The sequence below is a fragment of the Cloeon dipterum genome, chromosome 3, assembly GCF_949628265.1.
Source record: "Cloeon dipterum chromosome 3, ieCloDipt1.1, whole genome shotgun sequence".
NCBI lineage: Eukaryota > Metazoa > Arthropoda > Insecta > Ephemeroptera > Baetidae > Cloeon > Cloeon dipterum.
In genome coordinates, this window is record NC_088788.1 from 12926799 (window position 1) to 12945149 (window position 18351).

The 18351-nt window shown below is 42.3% G+C and overlaps 1 protein-coding gene across 4 annotated transcripts in view; it reads right to left on the minus strand.

The window, feature by feature from the left end:
• Positions 1-11804: 11804 nt before the first annotated feature.
• The window catches only part of LOC135938820 (uncharacterized), a 46307-nt gene continuing 39760 nt past the window's right edge, over positions 11805-18351 (minus strand). For 2 of the 4 annotated variants that reach the window (XM_065482760.1, XM_065482759.1), the window contains 8 exons: positions 17536-17812; positions 16744-17128; positions 16427-16682; positions 15336-15971; positions 14149-15242; positions 13572-13699; positions 13285-13508; positions 11805-13053 (listed from right to left, as the gene is read on the minus strand). In XM_065482760.1, coding sequence (XP_065338832.1) covers positions 12874-13053; positions 13285-13508; positions 13572-13699; positions 14149-15242; positions 15336-15971; positions 16427-16682; positions 16744-17128; positions 17536-17812 — 3180 coding nt within the window. In that variant the 3' untranslated portion in view covers positions 11805-12873. The remainder of the gene's footprint in view (positions 13054-13284; positions 13509-13571; positions 13700-14148; positions 15243-15335; positions 15972-16426; positions 16683-16743; positions 17129-17535; positions 17813-18351) is intronic. The other 2 variants (XM_065482761.1, XM_065482762.1) reach the window with 2 other exon arrangements.

The window sequence follows — 18351 nt, forward strand, 5'->3', positions numbered from 1 at the left end:
ATTTGTTAATCGGCAGTTTAAATTTGCTGCGGTGTTTAATATTTACAACCAATACTTTGATATTTTAAACATACTATTATGTATTGATCATTATAAATATTTACAGGCATAAATCATTGAGATTCATTAATACTGTTAAAAATGAAAAGCAGTATCTGCATAAACACTCAAAACAAAAAACTGATTCGTCGTTATCGCGAGCCGTTTGTAGACGAGTACGTCATGATCTCTCGTCAACTCGGTTCTATAAATAAAAAATTAATCCTAAATAGGAAAATAAACCCCGATTAGAGCTTAAAACGCGTCCTTCAATGACATCACAATTGATAATCGCTTCAGTAAGCCGATGGCAGGTGAATCCAAGCCGGAAACGCTTCAAATACAGCGTTTGCCGTCCAAATCGCGCAAACACTTCCCCTCCAGCAGGGTAGAATGCAACTGCTGCGGTCGTTTCGATAGCACGCAGGCCGATTTCGACTGCTCGGAACAGAGCAGACCGACGCAGCTTAATATTTAAATGCACCAGATGGATGGGTTTGATAAATTCGGGCGAATTTGTAAGCGTGTCATGCACGTCGGGGGCTGTATGTATTTCATCCCCCAATCTAGGCTGGCTCAGTCAGAATACGCTATAGCTGCGGTAAACAGTGGCGGGTGGGTGGCACTCTCTCGCTCGCATCTGCCGGACAGATTCGCATTATAACGCGCGCGCCGAGTCGCTCTAATGCTGTGCGGTCACACGGCTTGTTTGTTGATGTCGCCGCCACGCCGTTGGGCTCTCTCTCACTCTCTCTCGTCCCTCGTCCCTCGCCGCTGCAGACCCACGCAAATATTTTACTTCAGCTAGATGACAAATTCCGACCTTATTTGTACGCATATTACATCAAGGGATTATGCAGTTAAGTGGATCACGCACAGCATTCTTTCCCCCAAGGATTTCGCGGCTTACCCAAGGGTGGCCGACTTTTGTGCATTGATTGGCATTCTGTTTTATATGTTTAGGATGGGTCTTTTTCTCATATATAAGAATGATTAACTTTTCTTTTGATTTATGAGCACGTATTAAATTTTTATCTTTTTTTAACCCATAGAGGATAATGAAAATATATCAACGATATAACTCGATATAAAAACTCTAAATAAACTTCTTTATGCTTGGTTCGTTTCAACTCTGGTAAGTAATTCTAGACAAAATAGTATCAAGAAGATAAGAGAAGAAATTAAATTAGAGGTAATTTTAATCTTGATGGAGGAGAAGGGAATTTTTATTTCAGATTTTCTTTTCGTGTGGGTGTTAGAAAATTTGCAATTTATCAGCCTCAGTTGACAATTAAATTATGAATTAGTTTTTTGCTGGAAAGGATCTGACCATAAATGCAACCAGAAAGTTTGTGGGAAATGCAATAAAGTGGCAGGAAACAGAGGATCTGATAATGCTATTTTGCAGGCAAACACACAAAATAACAAGCAAGCGTGGGCCCGTAAATTTACGAGGAGTGGGAACAAAGAGATTGCCTGGCTAAAAACATCGTGGTGCGAGCGCAAGTCATTAATAAAAAGGAGGCCCCTCGGCCCGCTCTCCCGCCGGCTTGATAAGAGCTTTCTTTTGACTCAGGGAAAACGCTGGAAAAATATAAGGGTTGGTCGACCTTTCGCTTTGATGTTTAAATAAAAACGCTCCCCGCTGAGCCACGGCGTTGCGCAAAAGTGTATTCTGGTGCGTCTTTTCTGATTTATTCCGCGGCACCGCTGCTGGCGGGTGACTTCCTCGAGGAAAACACGGATATTCTCCTTGCAGAGCTGTAATTAAACTTGCTGAGAGAGGAATTTCGAAATGATTGCGAGTGGGAATAATTTGCTCTGCTAATGCAGTGCTCTCAACGCTGGTTTGCCTCTCTGCAAAGGTTCAAATATATTTCTTGATTAAAGCAAACTAATGCATTTTTTAAACCATCCATTTAATTTGTTGGATTTGATAATTATCACAGGCTTATAATTTCTGCCTGTTTTCTTGATCTTTTTATAAGTTTCTTCCGGAATTGAGCAACAAATATCTTTCATTTTTTATGATGTCTAAGTGAATTTTAATTTTACCCAAAGTTTGTGTAGAAATTGATATCATTTTTTTCTCTCTTGAAGCTTAACACTTGCAGTACATGGTTGTTCATAATAAAAAATATCATGAAACATAGACAGTGAGAATTGCGCAGCTTCCTAAATAACACTTTTGAACACGGCAGACAGCATGATCCTAATTACTACGAGGATTCCCAGCTCCCCCATCTACATGTGAATCGAGGGCAGATTTCCCAACACGTTTTGCCACCTTACGTTGCCGCTTAATTGCACTTTCTAGTAGCAGCACTTGGAAATTGGAGAGAATATCCGTCGCGTGGAGACGAAGTATCACCCAGCCTCCAGTGAAGCAATATCAGCTCTATAATTACTCACGCGCCGCGTGCGCACTGTCCTCTCGAAACTAGGCAACTCATTACCATAATTGCAATTACCTTATTTCTCACGAGGCACACACTCATATGCAGATGGAAGAAGCACACGGCCGCGTGTCTGCTTATGCAACCGGTGCAACAGCTTGGTCGTGCTGGTCGTCTGACCTTTTTAAATTTAGGCACTTTGCAGAGCGAGAACAGCTGCTGCTGCAGCAGCGGGAATAGGTTGCGGTGGCAAATTAAGCTTTACTCTCCGTTCCCGAGAATGAATGAATTTACACTAGGGACGTGGAAAACAGTGCCTGGCTTGTTCAGAAAATATTTTCACGGCAGATAAAACAAAAATATCTAGGAAGTGGTTAGTTTCTTTTCATTTTGATGGATGATATTATTTAAAAAAACAGTTAATATAATTTAAAAATGTGTGCATTTCGAACGGAAAGTATATTTTCTCGCTAATTTTTTTTAGCTCCGTTTCTCAAATACATTTTTTACCTTCTAGTGCTGGATCAATTTGATTCGTTGCACATTTTATGAAACCTTTTCAATCCAATAAAGTAAAAAAATATGTTCACATCTTAGATATTTCGTTTCCTATTTAACATAAAAAATTGTCAATACTGGTCACGTCTTTATTCCACAAATTTATTTGATGGTTCTAGCTTTAAGATTTTTTTTCATATTATTAGCCATAACTTCCCCATCCAAGCAGTCCGTTTACATTTCAGGAGTTGATTATGCTTACATCTCCATTTAATTCTCTATTAACTACCAGCATTTCTTCCGTTTCAGCACCACACACGAGCAAAATATATAATTCAACCACAAGCTGGGTGAGTAAACGCGCACTTTTGCAACGGGAGTGGGTGCTTTGCTTTCCCAACTCATACTTGCTTACTCACGGCTCAAATGTGCCAGGCAGCAGTGTCTTTAATGTGTGTTTGTTTTGGTGCACACACAGACACAGTTGGCGTGGAGGCGGAAAATAGAGCGAGAGCACAGAGGCAGGGCACAAGCTCAGCTGGGAGCCGACCGGACCACCGCTCGGCGTGAAATGTAATCTTAATGGCGATGCTGCTTTTTGCGTCCGCTTTGCTGAAGGCACGGCTTGCCTAAAAGTGGATTAAAATTCCACCGGACTTTTGAAGGGCTCAGATTAGTGCGTGCCCAGCGCCGGATGGACGCTTCCAAAATTCTAAACAAATGGACAAAACCCCTTGACATGTCAAAATTGCTGTTAGCCGTGTTCTTTTTACAATTTTTGGATTTCAGTTTGTTTGGAACAACGCCCAGTTCCAAAACTGTAAAAATTAAAAAGGTAGAATTATTTGGAAAGAACAATCAATAAAATTAATAATTTCATTTTGAAAAATAACACGATGAAACGTTTTAATTTTTAGTTGATCATATCGACCAGGCAGGTTGACTGCGCTCGTAATATACTGCAATAAAGTCAAAACCATCATGTTTGCCAAAATGTCCCATCGAAGTGCTCCCTTTTAGAGGTTCGTAGAGGCTCCAATCCGCTTAGCAAAATTATCCTTGCTGCCAAATATGTTGTCTCTGCCTGAATTTGGCCCGCTTCCTTTTTCGCCTAGAGAATAATAATTCGTGCCGCAAACCATTAATTAGGCTGGCTCATCCGCACAATGCGGCGGCGTTGAATTTCCACGGCAGCGTGCGGCGTAGTGGATGGCAGTGCCGGCAGAATGCAGCTAAATTTTAACAAGTAATTATTCAAGCTAACCCTGGCGACATAACGCGCGTGATGGGTGTTGTAAATCACACGTGAGGCGTGTGTCGCGCAGGCCATTCATCTTTTGTCACACTACACCCGCCGAGAGCGAGCTATTGCGCTGAAAAACACACAAAACAAGCGACGATTATCTTGTACGTTCATCCTTGATGTAATTTACGACACTATCTCATTTTGTTTTTGATCTGCCCCCTGTGCATTGAGGCTGACGTGCTGTGAAATCTCTCAATTCTCGTTAGCATTAATTACATTGATTGATGAATTTCAAAATGATATATTATGTCACTTGAAAATACCAGTGAACCCTAATTTGAAATATGAAATGCAGTTCACAATGAAAATAACATCTGTAAGAGAAGCCGATCAAAACTTTCTTTTCCTGCTGTCTGATTGTCTGACTGTGAATTTCGCTTCATATTATTGAAAATGCTTTGAAAATTTTGTTGGGCAAAGGAAGCTTGATCGAAAAATAATTTTGAAAGTTTAGATATTTTTATTTTTAAAATTGTCTACAATCTTTCAGCACCGAAATTAGAATCGATCCGCTTGAGCGTTCTCCCTTATGACATAGAAAATCTGAAACGGGTGCGACGGCCTTGATTTCCGAGCAGAAAATCTTAAAACAGCTCACATATATTTTTTATATGGAAGGAATCCTCAAAAGAATTTAATTTTTGACTCTTTGAAGTTATGCTTTTCTTCCAAAATTAGTCTTTTGCAAACCATTTCTATGTTGTTGATTTCTAATAAATTGTCTGCTCTCAATTAGATACATGCAACTTCTTGATATTTGATGGCTTGCAATCAATTAAAATTAATGTGACTATTATATCGAATAAACATTTAAATTATATTTTGACAGGAAAAATTACAAGTACTGGGGACTATTTATTAAAGTTATGTTATAGTCATTCTTACAATTACAGATACTTTTTTATTTTTATTTTTGTCTTCATTAAACATTAAATCGCAGATGGCTCGCTTCAATCACGCATTTTCATTCCAAATTTACTCTACGAGTGTTTATGTTTGAATTTTTTGACGTTCCGCAGTTTTAAAGAATATCGTTCGCTGCTCATCGTGTGATAAATGAGCGACGACGGGGAAGAGCACTTCACACATATTATGAAGAGGAATGGCTGCAATAATAATGACAAAGGGCTACAGACACGCTCGCAAATTTTTATGTAATTTCATATAACATACACTCGATAAAAGCAGTCGTTGCCTATAGGCGAGGCAATAAAATTCACGTCACGCAACGAGCAGTGTCGAAGGCACTTTTCGCGCAAAATGTATTTATCATCGCTTGCCTCCACGCACCCAGTTCGATTATTAAGTCTCGCCCCTCTCTATAATATTAGGTGAAATATTGCACATCCCTCGCGAAAAAGTGGGATTCGAACGAGTGGCGCTTACGCCGCTTACGAAGACAAATGAGCGATGTGATTGACCGAACTGTGGTCATGGCTTCCGCTGCTAACAATTTGCTCGCTGGTTCCCGTAAAAGGCGTAGCGCAGATATTACGATTACACACGTTTAGTCATCGTTATGCAGTTGAAATTATCAGATTTACACGCTTCTTTTATTGTACTAGCAACTATCAAGATTTATTGCTATTTTATCACTCCAATAATTCGTTAATAGTTAAAGAGCTCACCTTAATAACTAATAACTATTATTTTTGTAATTAATAACGACTAATTAACTTTTCTTTTAATTTTGTATTTCTAAAAGAAAAAATAAAATCATGCTGTGTTGTTCTAGTGAACGTTAATATTTGCAAGCATATTTTCTTTTCAAACCAAAGGCCAAGCATGCGCACAGTTTATTTAAGGGTCAGTTTTGCGGTTCACATCGTCAGCCGAGCTTGGATGAAGCGGCGGCACAAATTTCTGACTGAGGATGTGGAGCCTGCAGTTCATTCATTTGGCTGAATTTCACGGCGAGCGGGTTGCCTAGTCGTGGCAATGGCGGGCGCAAAACACCGGCGGCGCCGGTACAACATTGCTGTAAATTAGCACGAACACACACATGGCGCTCGTTAATTTCATTCGCGGTGCAGTGCAGCAAAGCCGGCTGTAATAACGCCTCCACACCAGCCAGCCGTGCAATCCTGCAATGTATGTATTTGCCTTGTGTGTGCAATATTGTTTTTATTATTTACACACGGGTGAGACCGCCGATTCTCTCCTTTCGCACGTAGGAAGGTAAGGTGGTTTTATCATGGCGAGCGAGCAGCAAAAAGGGCCACGGACACATAGGTAAGTCTAGTAATGAGAACATGCTCTGCTCGCTCTGTAATTCAATGCCCCGCCTGCTTGCTAGAGGAACAAAGGGTGCGGGTAAGGAAATTGGAGAGAGTCGAACAGGCAGTAATTACACATTGCCTCCGATAGCATTTGTTTTTTCCTGGTGAGGATACAATTTCTAAATTTATAAAAATAGGAAAATATATACTTCATCACAGTGAAAAATAAATTAATGCTTTTTAAAAAAAAACGGTAAATTGTTTGATTTGTTCTCCTCTGGAGCTTTCAACTAAGAAAAAAGATGACCCCATCGAACACTTCAAATAATGCGCCTCGCATCAGTAGGAGTCGGAAATTAATTAAAAAGCTGCAGTATCCGGCTACAAGTTGAAAAGAGACCATCAATTTTCTGATGAAAGTCGGCACCCTCCACATTTCTCATTCAGCTCTTCGCCCCTGATGAGCAAGTAACGAATTAATGTAATTCCGCATTCTGCGCATTCATAAGGCGCGAACAGATCGAAAAATTTCCTTTCAGGGGCGCGTGCCTCCCTTCCTGACTTTGTCAATTCAGAAAAAATGGGCCGAAAGGAACATTAAAGTGTCGTTACTAAAAGGAAAATTCCAGCAAGGTTCGCACTGCGGAACATCAAGCCTGGCGGATGAATGAGAAGCTCTATCTTTGCGGATAATCAGTCGGCACAGAAGATCATTAAAATTTGCTGGCGTGTGTCAATTCAGCTCGCTCACCGCCCACCGTCGGCGTGAATAAATTTGCATTTCTCTCTCCACTCTGGGCAGACCCAAATTCCACTCACAACCACCAGCGAGATAAAAAGCACGAGAATAAATTTGCCGAGTGCAAAGAATGATAAGTTCTGCCGCGTGCTCGAATTAATTCGGACGCCCTTTCCATCTGATTCTGTAGTTGTGTTTTCCCACTTTTTGTCCTCCAGCAGTAATTTGACCAAAAAATAAACGTTGGAGGAATATGAACATCGAACTTTTGTTCCGTTCATTTGTAAATTAATTTTTAAAAACTCGGCAACAAACAAATTAAAGCACTCATTTTCCGCAGTATATTTCCTGCCTCCATCCTCTCATGTCGGTCGCTCGGTTTTATTTTTTACCAAGTCGGTCGCCAAACAAGCATCTGTGTTTATTTTGAGTTAACAAAGGAGGACAACAAACGAGAGTATATAGTATGCATTCTGCTTGCTTTTCGCTCCACTTTGTCTTGGCTCTGGCTTTAGCGTTAGCGCGGAGGAGCACACACAAACCCGACACGTTGCTGGTCATTACTTGGTCTTTCAACTGCAAACACGGGATTTCAGATAACCGCAGAACCAACCCTTTGCCAAGATAAAGACTCCTTGAATGCAAATTTATGTCGTTGAACGTGCTTTTGCGTTTGCCCAAGCGGTTCGCACAAAGAGTTATCGCACTTGGCGTTAATTAAACGCTTTTTCCACCACGCGGTACGAATGAGGGAAAAGGCGCTCCTTTTTACGCAGTGTTTTCGGTGGGCTGCGGTGAATAGCGCGCCCTTTGCGCGTTTCTCTCGCCTTTTTAAATTACGTGCGCCGTGGCCTCGCCTTGCAGGCTTGGTTTGCTCGGATAAAAAGGTTAATTGCAAATCTAATGCCAAGATAATCTGATTCATTGTCTCTGAGAATCACAAAATAGTCAGGAAGCTCAAAAGAGTAGGATTGAAAAGATGGGGTTCTACCACGGGGATGAATAACATGTTTTCAGAGCTTATTCCAATTACATCAAAAAAGCCGACGGCGTCCCTTGAAATTAAAAAGCGATCCCTAAGGCAACCAGAGCTGCTCCATACTGCCGCATCCAAAACTTAATATGAATTTATTCAATTTCAGAGCGTAGGGAACATTGAATTTTTACTGGAGGAAGTCTTTCCTTGAATATACTTTTTGAATTTGCTTTAAACCCTTGCAGGTATGCAGCATATTAGTGCTTTTTAAATGGTTTATAGCTATGGAATTTGATGGTTTTGAAACTAGGAGAATGAGTTAGTGGCGTAAAATAGATTTATTCTTTTTTAAACCTTAGTATTTTTTTAATCTGCTTAACAATAGTATTTTTTAAGATTTTATATATTTTTTTTATGATTCAAACTAACCTTAAAATGCTATCCAAACACTTTTTTACATTTTAACAAAATTAGTTATAATTTCGTGTTTTTAGCCTAACCAAAAGATCAATAGCTCACATATACTGTAATTTTTGCAATGGAACGTAAAATAATAGTTTTAAAGTGTCATGTACAAGTGCAAAAAATATTTAACCTTTGTTCATGGATAGTGTCTATCAAATAGCACATTTTGTGCATTTCCCTGAAAACACTTTCAAAAATCAAGCGAGTTACATGCCGGTGCGACGTAGCGGAGAATTGCCCTCTAATCTGCTTTGGGCAAAAAGCTGGAATCCTCACTCCCTTCGGACGGGAGCGGCCGGTGAGGTGACACACGGTTTTGGCTCGGCTCCCGCCGCCCGCCTGCAGTGGTAATTACTCTCGAATCTGGCCTCTCTTCTCTGCCGCGTGCGCGTTCTCTGGCTCGATTTCATTTCCCTTTCATGGTGTCAGGTCCATTCGGAAAAGGCTGAACAGCATGACGCGGCGCCGGCGACTTAGCACAGATCTGGGACGGCATGATTCACGTCTCATTTCGTCTGGTAATGATGCCAGAATGGTTTAGAAGGGACGCCACCGCCCCAGAAGACTTTCTTCCCAAATTTTGTGGCTGATGCTGCAGGAAATTACACCAACGTGCGACGGGCTTATCTGGCTCTAACGATTCCTGAAATTGAATTTTATATTACCTACTTGCCACCACTTGAGTCTTGCGAATATCAACGTATGCATATTTTTGTGTTGCCTCGAAGCAAATCAGTGAATCATCCAGCGCAGTTTAATTATATGATTTTTGCAATTTTTGTTAACAACTTAAATTTAGGATGCAGATTTGATACTTCAAAAGAAAAATAACTTTTATTGAACTTACCGAGGCAAATCCTGTTGGAGCTTAAATGCAAACTGAAATTTTCATGACGTGTTATTCCATAAAATTGTGTATATATTAAATGCATTGACGCAATCGCATTATGAAATTAAAATGAATTTGAAGCGTGTGTCTGAAGAGTCAAATTAAGACTACGATTCACAATTACAGCAGCGGGCGCAAACAAAAAGGCGCAAATTAAAGCAGCAAGGAAGCGAAACTTCGTCCAAACACAAGCGAGCATTAAATTAGTTTGCGTTAATGAGCTTTATTTTTCTCTGTGAGCCGGGCCACGAAAACTTTTGAGAATTGCGCACTCGCTGCTGTCACCAAGAAAAGGTAGCTCGTAAATTTTCCAGCCAGCCAGCACAATTTTCTGGTACGTTCTCTAAAATGAAATCTCGACATTTTGCTTTTAGAAAAGCATTACCTGCGTTGGATCAATAGATGATATTAATTATTTTGCCTCTTATACATAAAGTTAATTCGGGTTGGCAATTTAAAAGTTGATGTGCATATTCAAATTTTTAAACATTTTTCATCCCCATTTTATGGAATGTCCATTTCTTGATACGTTTTTCATACCGTAGAAAAATAGTTTATTTTCCTAAGCGAAAAATTGTTCAATTAATGTATTCATTTTGTTTAAGCCATTTCAACGTTGATATTTTTGGTACACCCAGGTAAAAGGTACTCTTCTTTGACCACTCCAAAAACATCCCAGCAAAGGAAATCTCAAAATACTTGTTGATTCGCTTTCGCTCATCTGAATCTGCCGTAGCTTCAAGGAAGTAGCTTGAGGAATAAAATTTCTTAAATGAATTTCCAAAAGGTGAAAAGTTCTCGCTGCGCAGAAGGAATAACGCGTATACAAATAAACGGTATATATATAATTCCACTTTGTTTGCTTCGCAGAAGCACAACGACGCTAGCAAGAAAAGAGAGCAAACAATCGGCGTCGTCACCGCCAACGAGAGCTCAAGATGAAATTTCCCATTTTAATTAAATTGATTTTGCAGCTGCCAGATTAATGGCAGACAGGGCTTCTCTCCCTCGCCGAGCAAGACAGACACTGCTGGGAATTCAGCCCACTCTTTTTAATTAAGACTGTTTCATTAAACGTCCTTCCGAGATGGCTGCAATAGAAATGAGAGCTCACCTGTTCTTTCGTGAGAAACACTCTGTTCCGCTGCAGAGGGATGAAATGTGCAATATATCATGCTACGTCGATTGATAGGTCTTAATACGTCAAATTAACTTTAAAAAACTTTATTCAAGATTCCACAAGAGATACTATTATTATTATTCTTGCTAGAGTCTAATACAATAAAAAACATTAATTAATATGAAGATATCATTAGGCAATAAAGGGCGAACAGTATACTAGCGAAAAAATGCTAAGATGATCCATCACAAAGTAATATCACGCCGCACTGAGCCGCAAATGACATCACACTATCACTAATCACTATCACTGTACACTTGCCGCAAGTGCTTTTTGCAGAGGGAGGGAAATTCAGCTACGGTGCCGTACTTGAGCTCTGGTGGTATATCGTTCCACGGTTGTGCCACTCTAAAGGAAAAAGCACGCTGGCCAAAAACACTTCGCGCTGGCGGCGGCTGCAGACGCTGGTGCCGGTCGTTCGCGTCGCCTCGCAGCCGCACCGTTGTTGAATTTGAAGGCAGCTCCATCGCATCTTTTGAAGAAATTTAAGTGTGCGCCGTGTAGGCTAAGTGCATGTTGATTGGCATAATTTTCGCCTCTTGCGGTGACGGCGGTCGTCAACCAAGGATAAAACGCAGCGCCCTTTTCTGCATTCTTCCCATTTTCATCATGTTTGCCTGCGTGGTCGGTTGCCACGCAGGAAGTCAGTAGGTCAAGATGGGCTTAGCGAGGGTGAGGTAGGCAACCCTCTTGACCCTCTGGGTGCAGCCACGCGAGTTGGGGCCGCAAAGATAAATAGTTATTTCCTAACAAAATTCGATAATTTAGAGAAAGGGATCATCAATAAGTGCCGCTTTGTTACAGTTTCAGTGGGATGCGTAAGGCATATTGATTTTCAACTTCGTCTAACACTTTATTGCCTTCAGGAGATGTTTACGGTGCTTGGATATCTTTAATATCTCAATTTATGTTGTCAGTTGCAAACTTGAAGGTGATAAATCTATTGAACTTTATTTGAGCGTAAAATTAAAATGCTGTAAATTCCAATATAAATTACAACTGTAGATAGTGTATGATGGCAATGTAGTTAAATTTAAAAATAAAAATTTAATACCCTGGGTAAACTCGTAAAAGCGCAATAAAACCGGCAACCAGTCTTTTATTTAAAATTTATTTCTTTATTGTCATCTGCAACTTTGAGTATAGCAACATTATTTAGAGTACAAATCACATTCCACTTGGTTAGTAACGTTGAACTACCTCCATATAATAATGTATGTTTATCGACTTCCAACACATCCTATAAAATGTGAAAATTTGTGTTTAAATGGAGCACTTGATAAAATCATGATAACCACATGGTATAATAATGCTATATAAAATCTGGCATATAACTAAAGCAAAGATGTCTTGACTATTATCACGAGGTTTGGGGTTCCGTTAAGTAATACATCGATATAGACTGCGGCTGTTTCATCGTTTGATTCGTTGAGTTAATAATAGATGAATGTACATTTGTGTGCGATCAGAGAGTAATAATTAATGGGTATATGCGTGTGTGTCTGATTATTATGAACTCTGCTGTTACATCTATATTTTACTTTGTATTGAGCAAATCGCATTAAAAGTCCATTACGGTGATATTACAATAGATTATGCAGATTTCTGGTATGTTCAAGTAGATGAGAGCGCGGGAGGAGAATTTCATTTTATGACGTACGTATAATACGCAGCAGTGAATCTCACCGTTCATCTCGTAAAATTATCTTTATGCCAGCCCCGGTGCCAGATAGAGCCAAGTTAAATTGAATTAGCCACTTTGGCGGCTATGCTGCATCGATAACAATGTGCATACCAAACGTACAGGATAACATCATCAAATTCGCTGAGCAAATTAACGCTGCGGGTACAAATTGCTGTATACATTTACAAGGCGATGCAGCGCAATGATTTTATATTTTATGTATATATGCATATTAATCCGTATATTTACAGTGCAAAACTTGTTCCGCTGAATTATACACAACATTTTGATTAACTCGGCGCATTAATCAAAAGCAGCAGCTACACAAACATACTAGAGAAACTTTACAATCCCGCCCGCCTTCTTAGTTAGCAGGGTGCAAATTGCCACGTCGGCGGTAGACCAACTTGTCTCACAGAGAAATTAGCAGCGTCCACAAATCAGGTGGTCCCTAATGCAAATATAAAAGCGGCACTATCTATCTAGTTGACTGCCTGCATGACTTTCGGCTTGGTGTTGGCCGTGGGAGACGCACTCGACGACGGGGCTTTGAAGCCGATGGGGCGGAAACCTTTCGTCTTCGCCGCGCTGAAGGGTTGGAGCGCGGGCACTTTGCTGCTGGACAACTTCGAAGTGCTACTCGATGACGAGCTGCCGGGAGACTGTAACAAGATAATTTTCATCCTAAAGCAATGCTTTAATTTGTCGTGCTAAAAAAACCTGAACACCCCTAAAAATTGCTCTTAACTGAAATAGTTTAATTACTTTTTAACCAACAATTTTTTTTTTAATATTGTGAGAACAAAGGAAGGGCTTATTTTTAACTTTTTTGTTTTTCGTTATACACAGGAAAGTTTTGCTGCACTTGAGTGCCACACAGAAATTAATCTGACCTGTTGAGGCGGCAGAGAGGTGAAGCCGTTGTACTGCGAGTGGCCGCGAGAGGCACCACCGTCCTGCTGCTCCTTGGGGGACGGCGACGGAGACGGCGACAGCCGAGCTCGAGGCACCTTGGAAGACGCCGAGGGGCCGCCGTTCACTGCGCCTTTCGCGAATTCGCGCCGGTAATTATGCGCCTCGGGCACGATTTTCAAATCGCTCTCTGCGAAAATTGGGCCTGTTTAAATAGATACGGTTTTAGCTTTGAGCATCGCCGAATGATCTTGAATCAATTAATTACCTAGGTAGGCTTGGGAGGTTTTGGGAATATCACAAATAATGGCTGGGTGGGTCACATTTCTACGCGTGTTGCTGCTGGCACTGCTGCTGGACGGAGAGGGAGAAGCGCGTTCGCCACTCGGGAATCTGCTGCACGGAAAGGACACGAAAATTACAATAAATCTGAGTAACTATCGCATGTAATCATCGTGCAACGGTGTACTCACAATCCGGAAGGCGTTCAAGGAATGACTATAGCGTGTTTAGATAGCAAACAGATGATTCGTGGTAAAATGATTACGAGCATTGTACACAGATAGCAGTGAAGAGAGAAATTAGTATGGCCGAAAGTAATGCTACAAGGAATGTAAATAATGTCCCGCAGGAGCTCAAATAGAAATTTAATTAAAGCAAATAGCAAAAGGGACCGTCTGCCGGCTGGTGCGGAAAGCAGCTACGGACAGACAAGTGAGAAACTTTTGCAGAGTGTAAATAACACGAAAACCATCAAGCACATCTCCCATTCGAATGCGCAGACAAGAGAGCAGGTTTCGCCCTCGTGCGCTCTACACGAGTTAACATTTGCAATGCAGACAAACCTATTAATTTTGGCTGGATTCGCAATGTAGTCTTTGTATTCTCTGGGCTCGGCCTGCTTGGCATGCTTGCCCGGCTGGTCCTCCTCCTGGATGCTCTGGGCGATCTGTTTGTAGATGGACTTTTTCTGCACCTTCGCGGCAGCCTGCCCTTCCGGCTCAGTGCGCGTTTTTGACCTTGAAACAATCCTTGGCTCCTCGAGGGCCATGACCGGCAGCGACTGCGGACCCTCGCTGTCCTGAAGACTGTACAGCCTGAGCTGCTCCTTCAGGTTGGCTTTCTCCCTGGCTCGTTTGCGTTGGAACTCTTCCTCCACCCTCTTCATGGCCTCCGCCTCCTGCCTCCTCTGCTTCTCCCGCATCTCGGCCTCCTTGGACAGTCGGTCCGCCACCCTTCGCCTCTCGATCTGCCTGATGGTTGACTGGAACGTGAATTTCTTGCCAGCTTTGCCGGACAGTTTTGATTTGATGGCCTTCAGCGCTTGCTCCTCATCGTCCTGTGCGTTTCCTTGGTGAGGGACCTCCCAGGGTGACTCAGGTCGTAACTCCCGCATCTCCTGCGGCCTCTCGTTTATGTTGTTCTTGATGATGAGCAAACTGTTGTTGTTCCTGGCACTTCCCTCCTTCTCCTGATTGTTCAGCTGCGTCAGCACGTCCACACTCAGCGACCTTTGACCCGCGTGCAGCTGCTTCGATTTCATCCTGGGCATCATGCACCTTCTGGAGTCGTACTCCGGCAGATACATTATGTGGCTTCCTGAGGCGATGTGGGAAAGCGGTTTCTTGCCCAGCTTAATGACTTCCTCGACTTCTTCGACCTCCTCAAACTGTTCAGGGCTGCTTGACTCGTTTGGTGAGTTCCAGCAAACACCTTCGTCTGACTGAATAGGCGTTTTCTGCCAGCCAGGTCCGTCACCTGTGCTATCTAGTGAATTTGGGGCGCTCCGACTCAGGTACCAGTTTTCGTCCAAGGATAGCTGCTGCTGCGAGTTGTATTTCATTTGGAACGCAGAACCGAGAGCACCGGATACAGATTTTTTGAACTTTTTCAGACTGTGGAAGGTGGCGAGGTTCTCATTTGGACTTTCCAATGGGGACTGAAATATTGCAAATTGAGTTATTTGATAGCTTTGAAATGATTAATTTTAAATCCTAACGGGTTTCTTATTTGAGAAGTAATTTTTACTCACGTCGATATCATCCGGTCCCTTTTGAGCCGCTATTTGAAGCTGATCTGGCCTGGGCAGTGACAAAGAGAACATGTGCGACCTTCTGGTAAACTTTGGTGGCGTAACCCTGCCACTCGACCTGCCCCTTTCACTCTTGGATATCACCTCTGCAGGTCTCTCCTCAGAGATGGCCCTTCTCGCCTGCGACGCTCTGGCGGTAGCCTTAATCTGGTCATCGTCAGAGCTTGAGTCATCCAAGTCCTGCTCCGGTGTCCACTGCCTGGCAACCGGCGAGTGATGCTTGCGCAGTCTGGATGGTGCAGCCGGCGCCGGATCTGGAGAGTCAAGCATGTTTTGTCCGGGACCTGGGCTGGCGTCTCCGGAAATTCCTGAGTCTCCCGACTTCTCCTGCGTAGCCACGCTGCCCCTGACCAAGAGAGGCGCTCTTTGCGAGTAACACTGTACGATCCGCTCTTCCAGGAGGGCGGCGGTGCCACTCGTCTCGCGCAGGATGGGCGATACCGAGCGATTCCTTCGTCTGCCGCGAGGGTCGTCTTCAGGGTCGTCAGGCAGGTCGCCGACTAAAAGCTGGCGCCAGGCGGCCGTGGGGGAGAATCGGGGGATGTCTGGTGTCTTTTTGGGGAGGACAGGTCGTAACTGAAAATTAGAATAATATTCGTCCAATTAATTACAACTCTATTATCTTTCCCGAAACCTATACTCATATGTGCGGAATTGACGGTTAAGAGTGAAGAAAATATAGAAAAAATAATATCATACGTTTTCGTATTGTCAAGAATTCTAAATCAACGTGGTCAAAATTACCAGCTGCACTCGCTTCTGAACACACAAAGAAAAGAAGATCGAGCGGCAAAACTCTCTCTTATAACAATTAAATTTGCCCATAAATAAATAATTAAATTCTTCGGCAAAATAGTATTTGTAAAATATATTTAAATGTTCAAAAGAGCCTTCAGTTGCAACACTAAACTTGTTTTAATGAATGATCATAAAATCCCGCAATGATCCTAATTTCAGGTTTCATTTTACGATTCAGTGGTCCCATTGTATTGCGGTTTGGAATAAAGGTTAATTGATGGTGAAAAAAATACCTGTAGGTTAATATCTCCATCATGATTCGGAATCTCGTCCTCCGTATAGCTGCCACCGGATCCTGAAGACGATCTCTTCCGCCTCAACTTGGGGTTTCTCAGTCTGGCCGCAAACCTGTCGACTTCATCCTCGTCCGCGGCAGCCACCCCTCCGCCCACGTCCATTCCGAAGTAGAAAGTTTTCGGTGGCTGGGCTGTCACCGGCGGCTGTTTTTTGGCACTTTGATCGAGCAGCGGGGACCTCGCTCTGCTCGGCCTGAAAAACGAACGGAAAGAATTAAAAATTCCAGTGGCCGCAGAGCAATATTCTCTCGTACCTGTGGTTTTCTTTGACTTCGCGATGGTCGTTGGACGATTCCCGGCCAACTGGTGCGTGTCTGGGGCCAGTAGGTGTGGGTGACCCTTTGTTTTGCGGTTGCGAGGCCGGCGCTGCCTTTTGGGCCTCTGGCGCCTGGTGCTGCTTGGCCTGCCGCTCTTTGTGCTTCAGCTGGGCTGCCTTCACCAGCTCCTGCTGAAATTCCGGCGACGATACGCTCTTCTTGGCCAAAAACGCGGCCGCCGCCGCATTGATTGGCGCCCGCGGTTTGCTCTCTTCTGGCTTTCGCGCATCGTTGGACGGTGCGGGACTGTTGCCCGACGTCTGCGTTCGTGTTTTGAACAGTCGCGTCTTCTTCGGTGCTGCTGAACCCGTATCTTCCCAGCCTAAAGTGCATTAAAATAAATAATACGTCGTTATGTTTTTCACTACTGCTTAAAAATTTATTCAGCTACTGATGTTAATATCATAATTTTATCTATATGTAAGCAATTATTTTAAATATTAGACACTAATTGAAAAAAAATCAAGCAATTAATAAAAAAATAATTTCATTCTCCTTCAACCATTGAAAATTGACATTTTAAAAGAATTGCCATTAAAAGTCTTTGGTACGTATTGCAAAATCAAAATCCAATAGAAATTGGATGACCATGTAGTCTTAGTTTGATTTCTTTTGTTTTCAGTTGAGTAACGAATACGAGATTTTTTTAATATGAAGGATAATTTTCCTCGACTTAAAAGGCGCTTTGCAAGGTATCCTCAAAAGATTTCAAGTAAAAAGTGCACTAACCGCTTGTGTCACTGGGCGACTCTGAATCCTGTTTCGGAGGCGGTGGAGGTGCTTTGTACTTTTTCTTGTTTGCCGCGGCTGCCGCCGCGTTAGCACTTATCCTAACGGCCGCCTTCTGGTGATTGACCACCATCAGCGGCGCCGGGGGTGCTCGAAAATTCGAGGGTGCTCTCAAATCCGGCTCGCTGCCTCCAAATCTGTTCGCACTTAGTCTGCTGTTGGGTGAGCTTCGGTCCACTTTGGCCTTGTAAGCCTTCACTGGGGCCACGTTCTGTCCCTGTAACATGTGAGAGAACATGCGTAAGTAATTATCAATGGCTTAGCTAAAAGAAAGGCTAAATAAAGGCTTATTTCACACTCGACAAAGTTTACAGCTTAAAAAACTGTATAGGAAAACGCAAAATCACACCCCCTAACAAGTTATTCCTTTTTAATTTAATAGTTTACTATTTTTTTTAATAAAATACTAACAATCACATTTGAAATAAAATGTTTGATATTTTAATTGAAATCATTTTGGCAATTATTGAAGGATTTGCTTCTCAATTTAGTTGTCCGACAAATAAAATCGTTGCTCGCAGCTTATTAAGCACACCACGTTGACAAGAGCATTAGCATTAAGCATTATACAAGACAGTAACCAGAACAGCCCTCTGAGATTTTACCAATCAGCGAATAATCCCATTGTTTCCTCGCGAGGCATGTCTGCAGAAAGTGCAGTTAATGCACATTCTCCTGGGAAGACCGGAAAGGGAGCACGTACGTCTCGCTGTTCTCCGAGGTGCTTAATTAACTAATCAATTATGCCGGCGAGCT